The sequence below is a fragment of the Fusarium oxysporum genome, chromosome II (assembly GCF_013085055.1).
Source record: "Fusarium oxysporum Fo47 chromosome II, complete sequence".
Classification (NCBI taxonomy): domain Eukaryota; kingdom Fungi; phylum Ascomycota; class Sordariomycetes; order Hypocreales; family Nectriaceae; genus Fusarium; species Fusarium oxysporum.
The window spans coordinates 2,961,570-2,979,295 of NC_072841.1; the positions used below are offsets into that span (position 1 = coordinate 2,961,570).

At 48.0% G+C, this 17,726-nt stretch overlaps 6 protein-coding genes across 6 annotated transcripts; 3 read left to right on the forward strand and 3 right to left on the reverse strand.

Moving 5' to 3' along the window:
* The first annotated feature begins 5,080 nt into the window (after positions 1-5,080).
* FOBCDRAFT_215086 (NADH dehydrogenase 1 beta subcomplex subunit 9) lies at positions 5,081-6,254 on the forward strand. The gene is made up of 5 exons (XM_059609400.1): positions 5,081-5,268; positions 5,355-5,487; positions 5,543-5,621; positions 5,684-5,725; positions 5,785-6,254. Exons 1-5 carry the CDS (start codon positions 5,246-5,248, stop codon positions 5,811-5,813), a joined length of 306 nt encoding a protein of 101 aa, XP_059464175.1. The 5' UTR covers positions 5,081-5,245; the 3' UTR covers positions 5,814-6,254.
* On the reverse strand, positions 6,217-7,161 carry FOBCDRAFT_215087 (histone-fold-containing protein). Its single transcript, XM_031173708.3, has 3 exons — positions 6,879-7,161; positions 6,503-6,795; positions 6,217-6,449 (listed from the first exon to the last, which is right to left on the reverse strand). The coding sequence occupies exons 1-3, from the start codon at positions 6,932-6,934 to the stop codon at positions 6,394-6,396; spliced, it is 405 nt and encodes a 134-aa protein (XP_031050493.1). The 5' UTR covers positions 6,935-7,161; the 3' UTR covers positions 6,217-6,393.
* A 1,625-nt stretch (positions 7,162-8,786) lies between these two features.
* FOBCDRAFT_176848 (histone-fold-containing protein) lies at positions 8,787-9,810 on the forward strand. Its single transcript, XM_031173710.3, has 3 exons — positions 8,787-9,205; positions 9,273-9,344; positions 9,398-9,810. The coding sequence occupies exons 1-3, from the start codon at positions 9,043-9,045 to the stop codon at positions 9,574-9,576; spliced, it is 414 nt and encodes a 137-aa protein (XP_031050495.1). The 5' UTR covers positions 8,787-9,042; the 3' UTR covers positions 9,577-9,810.
* Positions 9,765-12,200, reverse strand: FOBCDRAFT_315719 (uncharacterized protein). Its single transcript, XM_031173712.3, has 3 exons — positions 11,841-12,200; positions 10,428-11,772; positions 9,765-10,380 (listed from the first exon to the last, which is right to left on the reverse strand). Exons 1-3 carry the CDS (start codon positions 11,980-11,982, stop codon positions 9,930-9,932), a joined length of 1,938 nt encoding a protein of 645 aa, XP_031050497.2. The 5' UTR covers positions 11,983-12,200; the 3' UTR covers positions 9,765-9,929.
* An 828-nt stretch (positions 12,201-13,028) lies between these two features.
* Positions 13,029-15,079, forward strand: FOBCDRAFT_15742 (uncharacterized protein). Its single transcript, XM_031173713.3, has 4 exons — positions 13,029-13,746; positions 13,801-13,969; positions 14,029-14,253; positions 14,305-15,079. Exons 1-4 carry the CDS (start codon positions 13,167-13,169, stop codon positions 14,690-14,692), a joined length of 1,362 nt encoding a protein of 453 aa, XP_031050498.3. The 5' UTR covers positions 13,029-13,166; the 3' UTR covers positions 14,693-15,079.
* On the reverse strand, positions 14,816-16,739 carry FOBCDRAFT_15746 (uncharacterized protein). The gene is made up of 3 exons (XM_031173715.3): positions 16,524-16,739; positions 15,111-16,467; positions 14,816-15,059 (listed from the first exon to the last, which is right to left on the reverse strand). The coding sequence occupies exons 1-3, from the start codon at positions 16,631-16,633 to the stop codon at positions 14,940-14,942; spliced, it is 1,587 nt and encodes a 528-aa protein (XP_031050500.2). The 5' UTR covers positions 16,634-16,739; the 3' UTR covers positions 14,816-14,939.
* Positions 16,740-17,726: the final 987 nt, after the last annotated feature.

Sequence of the window (17,726 nt, forward strand, 5' to 3'; positions counted from 1 at the left end):
TAATTATTACCTTAACTAGGTAGTATTAATATTAATTACCTCTTAGCAGTTAGGTTATCTTTCTTTCTTTATCCTACCTAAAGGAATACTATGCCTAGCCTATTTATTATAAAATATATTCCCTAAACTAACTTCCTCTCTTCTAATTATACTTACTAATATTAATTATAGCCACTAATATAATACCTACTATATATAATAGCCTATAGCCTAATTAGGGCTATTATATAACTAATTATAATCTTATTAATATAATTAGACCGGTGCTAAAGCAAGCTAAGGGCAAAGATTGCTATGTATTATATAAGATGGCCAAAGCCATTAGGATAAACTTCTCTTCGAGGGGCAGATCAAGCCTAGTCAGGATGGCTGTCTTTAAATGCAGCCTAATCAGCTTGATTAGTTATACAGATCCAGATCACCTAGGTAATATAAAAAAATAATAATATATTAAGTTTTATATAATAAATTAAAAATATTTATAATAACCTTTATATTACTAGTAGTTATATTACTATATCTGCCTTATAAGCTGCTAGAAAACCCTCTATAACCCCCTGGATTATAGTGGCTTACAGGCCAGCATTATAATTACCTATCTGCTACTTCAATCCTCGCTTATCTGCATATCCATGTTACTGGCAGCTCTGTCCACCTCCAAACGTGGGGTTGATAAGCTTAGCTCCTTTGTACCTTGCGAGAAAGGTACATTAATCAATGCCGTAGTGCGAGAATGGATAAGATAGTAAAGTGAGGCTGGTAAGCATAACTCTCAGTGCATAAACCTGCATGCCATTCAATTGCATAAGACTCGCAACAATCTCTCTACCTGTTTGCCTGTATTTATGAATATCCTTACTGAGCTCTCGACAATATTTGTTATCTATGCATATTGACTCTCTTTAAAACACCAGCTGCTCACTTGTAGATCTCATACATCGGCATCGTATTTGCACGATTTAATAAAATACCGAGCATATCGACTTGAGACGGGAAACATTCTGCATTTAATGAAGCATTATCGCTCTCCGCGATAAGGGTCCATCCAAGTTGCAATATGGGTTGGTCGTGGACTTGCAAGCGAGAAATGAGAAAGTTGGTAATGATGCAAGCTTCCATTCACTACAGCTCCAGCCACTTGAGAACATGCACATTAACAACGCTGTTCTTCCTCTGAATGTCAATTCTAATAACACGCTAAAATGTTCAAGGGCTTGTAATGTCTAAGCCAAAGCTCATGATGCTTTCCTTTTCTCAATCTATTGCTAGTGTCCTCCTGTGTTTATACTGGCCTTTGATGTGTGCGCAAAGTTCTGTGTCTATCTTGGCCATTGCCTTGTAATCGTCCAGTTTCACATGTGCGTGCCATGGAGTAGTGATAAACCGTATTTTCCCACAGCAACTTGATGCATATCGAACTGTCAAAAGGTTGGCGTACCTGGCAGAAAACAACGATACGTAGAGCCTACACAACCATATGCCCACTTACCACTGATGGTGATTGAGGCCGTCTTGATTCTTATTGTTTGCAGAGCAGCGAGACGTCAGATTTGTTTTGGCTATTGGTCCAGCCCAGTCGTGTCAATGGGACATCAGCTTTTCCCTCACGGTTCTGAGGTGGCTAGACAGGATAAGGAGAGATCTTCTGTACTGAATACATCCTTCTTCCCTGTGCCCTTTATGGCTTTCAGGTCCCTTGCCAATCAGTGGCGTGAAAGTATTCTAGTCCTCCTTCAGTGGTTACGCCTAGCAACGCCTCTCCAGCACAAAGTCTTTGATCACCAAAGATGATCCGGCGTATCATTCGCGTATAAAGCTTTGTCCTCGGACTGTTGCTCAGGCATCACAGCTGCCAGAAGTACAGTGATTGGGTTTGATGCCTGTCAAATATGTGTGAAAACCCCATCCTTCACCGACAAGCGCCAATTCGATTTCAGTTCTTGTTAGAAAAGAATGCCAGCTTCTCATGTTGGTCTCTCTTGGGCTGGCCTTGTGGCCTTTCTCAGCCAAGATTGAGTATGAACTGATGATGCCCGGGAACCAGTTTCACTCGCTCCACATGCAGTGTCGTGAATGTTGTCGCTTAGCTTTTGGTTGCGCTCCCACCTCTCGTTCAATTCCTTGTTGAGATTTCGTCTTCCAAGGTACAGAGTGTTTCGGATTTGTGTATCATGGATGCGTATGAGTAGTCGTACTGACCAGTATTTCAGGGGGACTTCAAGGTGCAATACTAGCAATATTGATGCCCAAGTCGGATTTCGTCGGTTGATCTACATGAATAAGAATACGAGTATTCTCGCCTATTCTGTGCTGGTTTTGCTTGCTGTAACATCATCTCCCAAGGCCACTCTCGTTCCCCATTGGCACTTTTCTACTCTTTATTCTGCCTCTATAACAGTAGCAGTCTTTGGACTAGGTCAGTGAGAAGTTTTGGGTTTCATTCAGTCCATTGGAAGATGACAGGTTGTTCTGCGAAAATATTCCCCTCGCCCCTACCAAGACCAAAGTCCGGAGCTTGTGTGATAACCTTGCGCCCTGGTCAAACTTTTCTGAGTACTAATAGATAATCAGTGACACAGACGAATTCAGTGACTCTCGGTATAGTTCTGCTGTCCTCAGGGACTCCAGTGTGACTCCTCTGGGGAACATGGCAGAAGAACAAGCTCTCCTCTTGAGGGCCCTGACACTCGCCTTTCAACGTCGCGATTCGGCTTGGGGATGGCATTTCAGTTCATATTAAGTTCTTACAGCCGTCACACAATCACCCAGTCTCTGCCAAGTCCTTTCTTCGTTTCAACTCTCACGGCAAGATCCATGGTGTTCAACAGACTTTCGCTCATGTTTAGTGTCTAAACTTTGGTACATAGAAACATCTTTGGGTTGTGTTTCGTCGACTTCCGGTCTAGGGGTCGTGACTGTAAGTCTGATCGTTCCTGATAGTAACTTTTGCTTCCGAGTTACCAGCGGCACTCTCTTTTCAGACATTTTATCGTCTGGCGAATGTCGCTATCGAGTCACTGTATATCTGGACCATCAGTTTTCTCTCACATTGCTTATCATATCCGCTGGTTTGCTGGTCTTACGTCCGCACTCCCTATGACAATCTCAAGGATCAGGGAGAAAGAACTTCATCCGTGAGTCAGACTTCTTGAAACGAGCTTTTGTCCAAGAGGAACTCAAGCATAAATCTAACACCAACCCGAAATTTGCAGCAATTGAGTACTCCATGCACAATGAGCCACTTTTACGGTAAAAATCGTTAAGTGCCAACACTCCCAATGCCCAAGTCTTCGGGCCAGCTACATTGGTGACGTGAGTATCCCTGAGACCCTGTACTCTGAGAGCTATTCTTTTATGCAACTCCTCACGAATCGTATCACTCTCTATAGAAATGCTTTCACAAGTTCAGGTTGTCCGTTCACCCCTTTTTAGACTTGTATTCAGTCTCGCTTCTTCGTCCTTCATCCGCGGTATGAACGTATGTACTACTTTTTATATATCATGAAGCCTTTCTCAGGAGTTCAGCACGGCCGTCAATTCAAACTGGACACTGGGGTGCGTAAGGCCTCGAGAAAGCATGACTGTACTGATCTCAACTTCAGAAGTTTACCCTTCGGTGTTCATACTTAGCCATTAGCCGGACCTAGGACACAAAGACATTCACGCAGCTCGCAGTTTCAGGTGGACAACCTATCAGTATGATTGAGGCCCCTTGGTATAATATCGGTGAAGCTCTTCTTTTGTTCTCACATCCAGAGGCCTTCCATGCTTCGCAGGTTTCACCGTCGCCCTGGGAACAGCTGCATCTTCACCCTCAATTAGGCCACAGCTAATCGTATATAGCACCATGTCACTACATGTCACTGTATCTTTTCTGGCTTTTAGATTTACTAATTAATTGTTTCGGTATAATGGTGAAGTAGTTGTTAGCATGCTGGTGGATTGGGTATCCCCGTTATAAACCACGTTTAGGCGACATTGCTCCGTGGTGCAGTGTGAGTAATATTCCGCCTCACTCTAGGAATGTCCATCATGTTTAGTATAAACTCTAGTGAGCTGAAAATTAAAGGGTTTCAGCTTGGGTGCCCCTTTCTTGCTTTACAAACATCCACTTTGTATCAGCCAGCTCAGCATACATCTCGTTCAGTGCGCTACCAGTGAGACTCCAGTAGGCTGATCATAAACATCTCATATCAGCTCAAATGACCGGATTCGCTGAGTACTTGTCGTTGCTCCTACTGCAGTCCGTAGCTGCTGGATTCGAGATTTCAGTATGTCGATCATGTCTCATGCCTTCATGTAATGCCAAATAGACACAAGGACCCAGCTCAACTACTCTTCCATCAGATATATCACAGCAACTGAGGCTAGTGAGGCCTCAAGTTCGAGTGCTCAATGACAGTACCAGAGTTCTTACTACGATGCACTCAGTCAGTGCACTATTGCCGGAGTGTATAAGTCATATTTCGGAGCCAAGGTACTGCGAGTGTGGCTCAACATGCGATATGTGGCGCGGCTTCTCCCCAGTTTCAGCTCGAAGCTACCTCGTTCTGGCAGCTTAAGATCAACCAATGGGATATCGCATAAAACTAATTCGGATATTGGTCCGTGCACTTCAATTGCTGTTGTACCAGGCTGTCTCTGGCACCATTTGAATAGCTCATACTGATACCAGCAACAATGAATTTTGTACTTACTCAAGGAAAACTAATTCTCACTCGCTTTCATTCTTTTGAGGCAGGGTTTTCATTGCCACCGACATGGTAGCTGAGCTTGACATTCTCTTCAAATCCACTTGTTAGTTGCAAGTACTGTCTTGTCATATGCATGTTAAATCAGCAATCATTATCAAGATATCAAGATCGAGCCGCCAGCTTCGTTCGATCTAGCTTCTAATTGATTTTATCATTATATTTAACACATAGAAGCCCATAAGACCGTTCAGCTTGTTCAAGAAGCCTCTGTCGAACGAGTAATGCATTGAATCGATATTGTTTCGAGGTACAGGGTAGTTGAAGCCGATCGGCTATTCATCGGAACGAGGCAACAAGGCACCAAATCTTTGCCGTCATTGTCGACATTCTTCGTGGTATCCCAACCTCGACCGAGACGGCCAGCATAACAACGAAACCCTCGAGCGAACGCCAGACGGCAGATATCCCCGCGAAAACCGACCAATTGCCCGATAGCGAGGAGCCTCTCTCGACTGGGCCCGGTCACGCGTACTCTCACTACCTCACAAACCATGTCGACGCGACGAGCTGCCTTGTCAGTAACCTTTACCTCCTCCCGAACCGCCGGCCCAGCGATTGCCGATTCATCGAGCTCCATGCGCTGACTGTCATCATATCCAGATCCCTCTACCGCCGCTCATTGAAGCTGGCGCTAGATTGGGCCGTCCATCGACACCTGTGGCGTGGCCAGGCTATGTATATTCGCTCACTATTCGAGGCCAACCGCAATGTCACCGATCCCCGGCATCAAAGGGTTTGTCACAAATTGGCGACTGGAAGATGATCTCGGCGCTGATTCCGATGCACAGGCTCTATTGACCGAGACCGAGAAGCTGCTAGAGAGCTGGAAGCACCCTGACCCTTATACTCCCCCGACAGCCCCCGGAGGTATGTCTCGCCAGCATACGGGAAGAGTCGTCATGTGCAGAATGCTAATGATACCGCCGCAGGTTCCAAGTACGAGCGAAACCTCCCGTCGCCTGTTCTCGACCGTGAGTACCTACCCGGTGGCACCCTGCCATGGATAATCCGGAAACTGATATGTGACCAGCTCCCCCACACCCTGTCAACCGACACTAAAAACTCGACTGGATTATTTGGGCTGTACGAGAGGATATATGTACATAGAAGAGGATACAGATGGGCTCGCGGAGAGGACTGTAGCATGAATCAAATGAATTTGGTCATTCAAGGACCACATCAGTGCGAACGAGGTTGAGGTTCAACCACAAGAATCAGCATTTACTGACACTCTATTCGTACGAGCGCCGGGAATCTTATCGATGGTGCATGTTGGAAAGCTAATCACCGCAAGCAAATGGTTATTTGGAAGCGATAGTTGAATGCGGATCACAAGGAAATGGCAGTTGCAAACAGCTGGCTTGCCAAGTTCAGGGCAGCGAGAGCAAGACATAGTCACGCAAGATAAGATGATGATATCAAGTGGCGAAAACATTCACAGCAGGACCAAGAGGCGATGATGTAGATCTTTGAAGTATTCTTATTTCATGACCATAGCCGTGGGGGATTATTGTACAACCCTAACGCGCGAATAAACTGATGAAAAACAACCGTATGAACCCTTAAACCGTGACCCCTTTGTCATGACAACCCAAACAACCAGCCATCGCATGGAAAAAACAAGAACCAAATGAACCATTTACAGCTCCTGGCTAGCGTTCTTGCCAGTCTTACCCGTCTTCTTAGGCAGAAGGTCTGGAGGGATGTTAGTGATGGTGTAAAGTGATGAAGCAAAGCGGAGAACATACTCTGGTGGATGTTGGGAAGGACACCACCCTGGGCGATGGTGACGTGACCCAGAAGCTTGTTCAACTCCTCATCGTTTCGGATGGCGAGCTGAAGGTGACGGGGAATGATACGGGTCTTCTTGTTATCACGGGCAGCGTTACCAGCCAACTCGAGGATTTCGGCAGCGAGGTACTCGAGAACGGCAGCGAGGTAGACGGGAGCACCGGCACCGACACGCTGAGCGTAGTTGCCCTTTCGGAGAAGACGGTGGACACGACCAACAGGGAACGCGAGACCAGCCTTGGAAGATCGCCTGGAGAAGAGTGTTAGCTTGAGATCAAAGCAAAAGATGCGATCGAAAAGGCGCGTCAAAGTAGGCGAAGAGGTAAGACTTACGATTGCGCGTTCTTGGAACCAGAGGCCTTGCCGCCAGACTTTCCGCCGCCAGTCATTTTGAAGGTTGGGTGGTTGGGGGTGGTAGATTAAAATGAAGTGATTGAGGAGTCTGAAAGACTTTGTTGAGATGGATGGAAGAGGCGAAGAGAGTGGTTGTGATGACAATTGGTTGATGAGAAGTGGAAGAGATAACGTTGGCGGGGGACGTAGAGGTTAAGTACTTTTCGCGCGTCGGGAGCTCTGATCCCAGATCACTCACTTGCAGCTGGCAACGCGATTTGGGGCTAGCCGCATTTGGCGAAATTGGGAAACCAAGCTCCTCGACGCATTAAAAAATAAAATCGGGCACCCCTGGCGCGCCTGCAACACCTATTACTGGTCAGTGGTCGATGGTCCACTAAAATGGCCCCCGGCGAAATAATAAAACCGATTTTCTATGTTATGCCCTGGCCCCCGCGCGCCCATGTCAAGTCTGATCTCTCCAACCAAGATCACTTGCGCGTTATTCTGCTTTCTCCTCTCACCTTGCCCGCACCACAAGAATTTTCGTCCTCCATTTTCATTTTTCCTCCTGTCCTCATTTTTTGCTGTGCGTGGAGCGATTTGATGATTGGAGGACATGTTGGACACTCACAATCAGTCAGAGTCACTGCAGTTTTCCGATACCTTTGGCCTCCCACGTTGGTCAACTTTTGCCAGGTCCAGCTCATCTCGTTTGAAACTGGTCTGGTCCGGTTGCTCTGTTGTTGCTCGGTCGCGCTCTCGTTTGCGTGGTTTTTTTTGGACTTGATTCCTCCACCTGGTCTCTTTGAAGTTGTTGTTCCAACTTGGTCTGATCTTTGACCTTTTACTTTGACCCATTTTGGTCTGATATATTATTATGGTTTTGTGAGGTTTGATCCATCTTGGTCATACCAAGGCATATTTGTCTTTTTTTTTTCTTCTTTTTTTTTCACTTTGATTTGACCCATATACACCTTTGAAAGGTGTATACAACTTCAAAATTTTTAATTTTTTTTTTTTAGTACTTGGAGATAGATTTAAGCCTCAATTTGACTCCATGAACCCCGGATTCAGGTACTGTGACGTATATTGCATGTGTGAACGGTCCACAAATCAAAATCCCCGGCTTTTCGTTATCAGATCTCTTCGAGATCCGTCAGGAACCCGTCACGACGGAGCCAATAGCCCTATAGATCTCCGTCTCGGGACTCAAACGGATGCAGATGTGGAGAGAAGCCGGGACGGCATCCTCAGGATTCACGACGACGGACACCGAATGGCGATGCGTTGCGGCCGTGACGGGCCACAGTCCGGAGCCTTCCTTCATGACGGAACGGACGCGTTGATGAGAAAGACGGACGCGTAGGCAGGGATGCTCGAACCGATCTGGGCGCAAAGGACCCGAATCTGGACTGTATACGATTCGATTTACGTAGATTTCACGCTTACTACAGTCCTCCAGGACTGTCACGTCAAAAATCGGTCATATCTGGAGTCATCACGACATTTTAAACAGGTCCACGAGATGGACATGATGGATTCAAGCAACATGTTTTGGATAAAAGTATCTATACTATGAGTAGAAGTGATATGTAAAAGGAAAGAATTCAAAGAGCAAGAGAATAATGACCCGGGCTGAGACGCGGGAGCTGGGAGGTGGATGAAAGAGGATGAAGGAAGCAAAGAGACCACGACGCGAAAATGAAAATGAAAATGGGAACGGGAATGGATGCTCCCATCAAACGATGACGGAAAGGATGCTGTGGGGGGGCCAACCTTGTAAAGCTCGCAGCGTGATTGCGAGTGCGCAGAGCCAATCAAAAAAAAGAACCGTCACCCAATTTTTATTTCACCAACAGCAACAGAAAAGAGGGGCTGGCCTGGCAGGTCCCCTCCCAAGATCACCTCCACCAGCCGCTAAGCAGGCCCGCGCAATTGAAGCAAGCACGCGTGCGCACGCCCCCCAGGCAATCAGTAACCCGCTAACACCGACAACGCGCCAGCTACAAAAACCCAACCCACTCCCCGATCTTCTCTTCTCGCCATCAACTTCCCATCTACAACAGCATCTTCTCGCCTCACACCAACTTACTCAACGCACGAGTTCTTACTCAATCGACACAACCAACCCACACTTTTTCCAACCTCTTCATCTTTCGAAATGGCTCCCAAGGCTGCTGACAAGAAGCCCGCCTCCAAGGCTCCCGCTACTGCCTCCAAGGCTCCTGAGAAGAAGGATGCTGGCAAGAAGACTGCCGCCTCTGGTGACAAGAAGAAGCGCTCCAAGACCCGCAAGGAGACCTACTCTTCTTACATCTACAAGGGTGAGTTCCAATTCCCATCTCAATCGCGTCTTGTTTTGGTAACGCGTTTACTGACTTGCATCTCCAGTCCTCAAGCAGGTCCACCCTGACACTGGTATCTCCAACCGTGCCATGTCCATCCTGAACTCTTTTGTCAACGGTATGTCGCTTCATCTACTTCTCTAGTCCAACTTGATCTGACTTCTGGTCCAGACATCTTCGAGCGCGTCGCTTCTGAGGCTTCCAAGCTTGCCGCCTACAACAAGAAGTCCACCATCTCTTCCCGAGAGATCCAGACTTCTGTCCGCCTCATCCTCCCCGGTGAGCTTGCCAAGCACGCCGTCTCTGAGGGTACCAAGGCTGTCACCAAGTACTCCTCCTCGACGAAATAAGTGCTTTGATGGCTTGATTTGTTTTGGGCATTTGGTTTTTCACGCGTGGCATCAGGGTGTCATGAGTCTGAGGTTTCACGGGGATCCAGCCCTGTTTTAGGGGCCTCATAATGCGTTACGGATGGTTTTGTTTTATTTCCTGGGGGCAATGTCTTCACACACGGGCAACGGGGTTCGCGGTTGTACAATAAACATCGAGAATAGGGTCTCGATCAAATGAATTCGTGCACATAAGCTTTGTGTCCCATCCTTTTACTGTTACATGTGTGCCTGATGCCACTGGTTTCTAATCTCTACAGTGTATTGCATTCCTCCAACTTCTTAAAGGGCTATGATGAACATTTGACCAACTTCTATCCCAGTCCAGCTTTTGAGCGCTTCATTGTATGAGTAACAGGTTGCATGATGCCTTTGTTGTTCGAGGCTCCGAGCGCGGTTCCCATGCTCCAGCCCATCTTCTCCAGCATCGCTCTTCCACGATTCTCAATGCCCAATTCTGGCGCTGAAGCACCAACCACCTCACCGTCTTGATATGTAGCAGCCGCGACGGAAGTGCCACCACGAGCAGGCGGCAAGCGATTCCCTTTCTTGCCCTTCTTGTCCGAGCGAGGAAGATACTTGCGATTGACGCGCTTGAGAGCTTGATCGAAGGTTGCTGGGACGTAAGGAGGCGTACGCTTCGTTCGATGAAGTGTCGGTCTTCGTTGGTCGCCTTTTCCTATCGACTTGGACTTGAGCTTGAATTTGCTCGCCAGCTCGTGGATCATCTTGCGCGCATTGTTATCCATTGGGGGGAAATTAAGTCTGTAACTAGTCAGTTAAAAGTCATAAGTAACTTAATGATAACTCACTGTTCGTCAGAACCCATCAGGAATGTTTGTAGCTCATCTGCGACTTGGTCCATGTTCATTCCATCTGGATATTTGACCCGAAGATCGTCAGGGTCTTTTTTGCCTAGCATGCCAAGGGCACGCATTTCCTCTCGCTGTTTCTTTCGCTCGGATTTCTTGAGACGATCGCTCTTCCAGCTGGCTTGGAGAGATGCTTCCAGTTCGGAATCGGACATATTGAAGCTGATCTGAGCTCGAGCGCCTTTGCCTTTGCGCCGACGCAGGCTGGGGCGATCCCAATCCATCAAATCAAAATCATCGTCAAATTCCTGGCGCTGTTTCGTCCTCTTGCCAGTGTCGTCATCGTCTGAGTCGGAGTCGCTCGAAGAGTCTCCGAAATGTACATCCTCCATACCCAGATCTTGACCAAGTTGCTGGCCGGCGATCAGTCTTGCGAGTGTCTCATCATCGATCTCGCTAGGGACCTCATCTCCGTTGGTCGCTTCAGCATCGTCTGTATCAGCATCCGTGTCATCTCCTGCAGCGTTGGCTGACTCGGATACGCCACTATCGTCCGAGTGTCTTCCACCTTCGAGCAGTTCCCTGAAGTAATCATCAACTTCAGTGTTTTCCTTGAGGTTGGCGATGTAATCGGCGAGAATGGCATCCTCCTCGTCATCGAATTTGGTTTTCGCGTTGCGTTTCTCGCGCTTCTTCTGTTTTTTCTCCTTCTTGGATAGGTTTTTGCTACGGATTGGTTCCGTTTGCAGTTCGGGAGCTGGTGATTGTGCTGAATGGGCCGGCTCAGCAATGATGGCCTGCTCGACGACACGGATTTCAGTCTGCATCTGCACCATGTCGATATCAGGCACAGATTGTACGTTTCTCTGCGCACCTCGGCCCTTGAAGAGAAGCACTTCCTCGCTCGAGGTGCTGCTCCTCGATGATGGTCTATCCGGTATCTCCACTGGGGGTAGATCCTTCTTTTTTTGCAACTGGTCTCCTGTGAGATCAAAGAAGAATGGTACTTCCTGTGGTGTGCTTTCTTCAGGTACAGTCTCGGCTTGTATAGCTTCCTCGAGGTCATCGGGGCCTATGAAGTCAACTTTGTCGGTGAATTCCTCAAAGCTCTGTTCATCGAACTGGTCATCTTTGACCTCCTCTTCCTTTTCGTGCACTTCTTCCTCTTCGGTCATTGCTTCTAGTTCCTCGTCGGCTGGGTCAACAATCGCATCCAAATGCTTCAGAGGTTCGCTAGGTCCAGCGCTGACGAAAGTGACTGGTCGCAGTCGTAGGCTGGAATTGCCCCATGTAGAATGATCATGTTGCGACGTCTGGCGAGCTTCGTCAGCAAGTGTGAATCCAGCTGTAATATATCAGGTCAGCGTCCAGGCACTTCAGCATGTGCGCATTGCGCCTCAAGGTGATCCGTACCAGTTTCTTCTCTGACAAAATTGACTCGGGGTGGCGTTGATGAATAGCTCCCACCTCCACGAAAAGCTCCCCTGCCTCCTCGTCCTCCCCTGGCGTTCTTTGCGCCACGGAAAGCGGGAGCTCCCCTCTTGTTTTTGGCCATAGCAAGATCAGGGAGAGGTGGCCTTCATTGTGAGAGCCCAATGTGGCGATCCGATTGAGTTTTATAGTAGTTGGGCACCATAAAAAATAATGCTGGTTTTTGGGTGAGAGAAAGATGTTACAGATCTTTGTCGATGGCAAAGAAAACGAGTCACCCCGCGGTGGACTTTGCGTTGCCGCTGATCTATCGATTGGCTCGGAAAATATAGTGGAGCTCCGTGTCCTATAGATAAGTGTCATTGAAAGAAGCCGTGATGCAGGATACAGGCGGGAGGCGGTATTGTTTGGCGGATCCGCTTGAGCGTTTGCGGGAAAGCTTAGGGGCAGGGTGCGGCCAGGCAGTCGCGGTACGTACCGATGAATTCACAGTCACCCATTTTTGGGTATAGGGTGGGAACATGAAGCAATATCAAGAACTGGACATCTGCAATTTTCAACAGAAAGTACATGTAAAATAAACTGTTAAATATATGAGCATATTTTCTCTTATGTATTAAGTGTCTATGGGTTGTATCTTTTGCATATTAAAATGCCTATACGTTGTAAACTGACATCATCGTGTTTTACCCAATATTCCAGTGAACCCAGAAGATCAATCATTGTATGATAAGTTGACTTTCCCGCAAAACACATGCAGAACCCCACTATGATAAGAAGAGATGAGGATGTAGGAAAACGCGGATGTATACGTGTAAACAGATTACATAAGTACAGAAACACAAAAAATTCCAGCATTTCCATCAACCACAGGCTATGTGAACTCAACTCAAGCAATTCAACAGATATCGAGTCTGACGTCGAGACGTGCCACGGGTGGTCTGTGCATCAGATCCCATATCGCGTGCGTTGGTACCGAGTACCTACAGCCAATATTGGCTCCACTGGAACCGAAGTCCACCTCAGCGCTTCTCACGGGCTGGCCTCCGGGTGCGAGTCACAAGCTACTGGGTTGTCTCTCCCCCGCCGCCCGCCGGCCCCAGCTGACTCCCCACTGCCAGGCTAAGGCCAAAGCTCACCCATAGCCAGGACCCCATCTGCCCGTTTCCCATCTGCTGCCTTCTATCCCACCAGAAGCCTCATGTTGCCTCCTTGTCGAGGCACTTCTCTTACATTTTTTATTGTGTCTCGTTCCTAAGTTCCTCCAGTTCTACAACGAACGAGAAAACAGATGAAAGCTTGAGATCCATGTCTATCAACATGGAGAACGCCATGGCCAATGTCGACCTAGGACGTTATCGACGGATCGTGCAGATGTTCTGGGATCCAGAACCTACCAACGATGTTGCCCACGATCACCCAGTCTGGTGTCTTGGACGCTCCTACAAGCTAAGCGACAAGAAAAACTCAAAGTCCGATGAACACAATCCCCAGACGCCGCCCCCAGCACCAAAGTCGGACACCGAAGATCAGGATACAGCTCGATCGCCCAACATACCGACAAATGCCCCAGAAACCCCACCAGAATCAATATCGAGCAGTTTCTCATCATCACTGGCATATGACGACCAGTCGAATGACGGTGGATGGCCATCTGGCTTCATAACCGATTTTGAATCAAGGATATGGATGACTTACAGATCCGAGTTCGATCCCATTCCTCGTTCCACGAACCCCCAAGCCACATCTTCACTGTCACTGTCCATGAGACTCAAGAGCCAACTAGGGGATCAAAGCCCATTCTCATCAGACAGCGGATGGGGATGCATGATTCGGTCTGGTCAAAGTTTACTTGCAAACACCATCGCACTCGTTCGCCTCGGGAGAGGTAAGTCAAAGCGCCCGCCACACTAGACTATATCACATGCCTAACATCGTACAGACTGGCGTCAGGGACAATCACTAGAAGAAGAATGTCGAATCCTCAAAGATTTCGCCGATGATCCAAGAGCTCCATACTCAATCCACAGTTTTGTCCGACATGGTGCCAGCGCGTGTGGCAAGTATCCAGGTGAATGGTTTGGTCCATCAGCAACAGCCCGCTGTATCCAGTACGTCCGGGTTCTCACCACCGTTACACTCGATATCCGTACTAACACATAACGTGAAGAGCATTGGCGAACTCACATGAGCCCTCAATCAGGGTATACTCCACTGGCGATGGGCCTGATGTCTACGAAGATGACTTTATGAAAATTGCGAATCCAACCGGCGAAGCCTTCCACCCCACGCTTGTATTGGTAGGAACTCGGCTGGGATTAGATAAGATAACTCCCGTCTATTGGGAAGCTTTGATTGCAGCTCTTCAGATGCCGCAGTCCGTTGGTATCGCAGGGTGAGTACTGCATGCTACTCTTCGTACATTCATAGTACTGACCATGCGCAGAGGCCGTCCATCCTCATCCCATTACTTCATCGGCTCGCAAGGTTCCTTCCTATTCTACCTTGATCCTCATCATACAAGGCCCGCCCTCCCCTACCACGAGAACCCGATGGATTACACCAGCGAAGAGATAGAATCGTGTCATACTGCTCGACTGCGCCGCATCCATGTCCGCGAGATGGATCCTAGTATGCTGATAGGTTTTCTGATTCGAAGCGAGGAGGACTGGCAGGACTGGAAGCGTAGCGTGAAGCACGTTCAAGGCAAGTCGATTATCCATGTGGCGCAGCGAAACGCAGTCCACGGAGGCTCAAGCGAGGGCCGCGAAGGCGCAATTGACGAAGTTGAGACGCTAAGTGACGATGATACGGATACCATTCAGGAGGCCTAGATTGGTTATTGGGCCCGGCGTTTTTTTTTTGGCTGTAATTTCCTGCACCCCATAATGATTGGCAGGACCAGGCGTTACGTCGGGATAGACATTGAATTCGATTTGAATGACACTCCTTATCACGATATTGTCGTTTCAGGCTGCGTGATACAACGCGTTATTCACGCGCTGTCTGTTGTCTGATGTTACCTGCCGAGTGGTGATATGGCCGAATGCAATATGCATCTCGTGTGCGTTAGATCCTTAATCACCTCTTCTTCTTGCCTCCACCAGTCACTGATTTTAGTTCCGCATGTCCTTCCTCTCGAATATGGACGAACAGCCTGGTTCTAGAAGTGAAAGTCTCCCCACAAACTCCGCACCGTGGCTATGAACTGTTGTCAGCTTGTATCAGAAGGATGCCCATCAATCAACATACTTCTTCTTTCTGCGACTGTGCAGCCGCAGCTTTCTTGGCGCGCTTCGCCTTGGCCTTGCCGACCTTCTTGCCCTGCGCAGGCTCATCAACAGATAGATCCTGCACTGATGCTGATAGTTCATCGTCTTCGTTAGGCACATCGCCAGCCGTTTTGAGTTTGCTGGCTGAAGCTATTCTCTCCTCGACAACATCCCTGGGCGCGTAGTCGGTGTCGTCTGATGCGTCTGCAGACTCAACAGGTGTCGCGGCAAGAGACGAATCCGCTGGAGAAGGTGATACAATTTCACCTTGAGTCGATCCTAACGACTCCTCTTTAACATTGTCTTTCTGTGCTGCAACATCTTTTTGCTTGTTCGCATTTGCCTCATGTGGTGATGACACCTCATCAAGCTCCAGCTCAGCACCTTCGCGCTTCATCTGCCGACGCAGTTGTTGAACAGCTTTGATGTGCTTCTTGCTCTTCTCGTGCGCCTCAAGCTGCTTCTCGCTTTTGAACGATTTGTTGCATACGACGCACTCCAGAATCTCAACCTCTGATTCCTCTTCAGATTCTGAAAACCCCCCCTCTGCTCCATTGTCGTCGGATCGAGCCTTGGCCCATTCGGGAATCTCGAATGATGCCATGCGCTCCTGGTTCGCAGCACGCGATCGAGCGGCCTGGGCCGCAGCAGCATTTCGAAGGGAAGTCTGGCGCTCGTCTTGGGTCTGCGAATTGGGTAGGTATCTGGGGTCTCGTTTGCGCACGAAGCCGACGAGGAAGTTGACAGCATCATTGAACTCGCGAATGGCGTCCTCCCGCATCTTCTTGTTCTCCTTCTCCATCAGACGGCGGACACGACGGTCGGGGGCATCGGAGAGTCGATATTTATCCTTCCATGCGAATGACTTGACGGTTGCGAAACCAGTCCATGTGGTGTAAAACGGTTTCACAACATCCTCGTAGTCATCGTCAGAGGATCCAAAAGTTGGGTAGTCCCGGACGTCGAGGTCGTCGTTGTCAGCAGCAGCCTCCTCTTCCATGGCCAAGTGTTCAAAAGTTTCCCTGCAGATTCCGTAAAAACCTGTGGGCTCGTCATCGAAGGGTACCGCAGCGTTGAACTTGCGGATCAAGCCCATGATCTCCTCAGCCGATGTGAGTCGCACATTGCGGAACGTAGTAGGTTGGCCGTCATCGTCGCCGTCTCTTCCACTGAGGATGGCATCGCGGTGTGAATCGTACCAAGCTCTCTCTTGAGGGTCAGATAGGATCTCGTAAGCGGTTTGAACTTCGGCAAAGCGGCGTGTGGCGGTCTCGACATCATTGATGTTGCGATCAGGATGAAGCTCGAGTGCTTTTCTGCGGTAAGCTCGCTTGATTCTATTCAAGAAAGGGTCAGTAGGAAGACCTAGAGGGGTATATTCGGAGAGAGTTACTCGTCGTCTGTAGCAGAACGCTCAACACTGAGCAGTTCGTAGTAACAAGTTTTTGCGACGGGAGCTGGGCCACCAGCATTGGAGCTTTCTGAGGATTGTTGGGCTCCCATGGCTACTACTTGAATGAGCAACACGGGGCCAGAGAGAGTTTCGGTCGAATCTGTTGTTTCCGGAAAATAAATACTAAAAAAGGCAGTGATTTATATATGATATATTTCAGGTGTTGACTTGGAGCTTTGTGTGAAGGAGGGGCATCGCGGGGCAAAATCAACGATAGACAATTTAATCAGACCAAATAAAAATAAGTTTGCTTTCTCCCCGCAGGATGTATCCCCGCTATTTTCGTTTTCCAGAAAAGATCCATTAGAAGCGTGTAAGCTCATTTGTTCCTCGCCATGCTATCTCACTTTGTACGCCGGATGATTCACAAAGAGTCATACAAGTTTATGGAAGACAGTCTCATTCTTAAATGGGTATAGTATGGCCGTTCTTTTGATTGACATCATTTCTTACTATCACATGTTCCCTTTCCACACGAGCTGCTCTAGTCTTGAATATTCGTTACTTTTCAATCAGATACAACGCTACCTTTGGTTCATTCATGACTAACAATTAGTAGGTTCTCCATTCTCCTTCATTTCGCTCTTACGCCATTATGAGATATCCTTCGTACGGTGAATGAATCAGGTTAATGCCGGTGTAAATTACAAGAGCTCATCTGAGCTTTCCGGATCAACGCCTTCATGCCATTTGCATCTCTGATTTCACTGTTGATGGTTCCTCAAGGAAATGATCTAGAAACCTTGGGTCTACCAATGGCAAAGCCTGGATCACACACGAGGCTGAAGAGAATGGACTAGTTGTACGGGTGATCGATGAGCTAACAGAGCACAGACGCGGTTCGTCTGAAATTTGATGGCCTTGACGTCGATAGTCCAGTTATTGGATGGACATGGCAATCTATTGCATCTTGGCTGTTGGCATCATGACTTTTTGACCAGATTTGCATTGCCATACAGGCTGGGGTTTTTTATTTATTTATTTTAGCAGTCATCTGACCACTTTTTCATCCATGGCACCACTGATTATACCATGATGAGCCAATCACCAACGTCCATAATGCAAAACTCGATCGGGGGAATGCGAAAATATCTGGTCTAGGTCTGGCTTGAAAGAGTCTCGAGTCTCGGTCAGCGAAAAAGG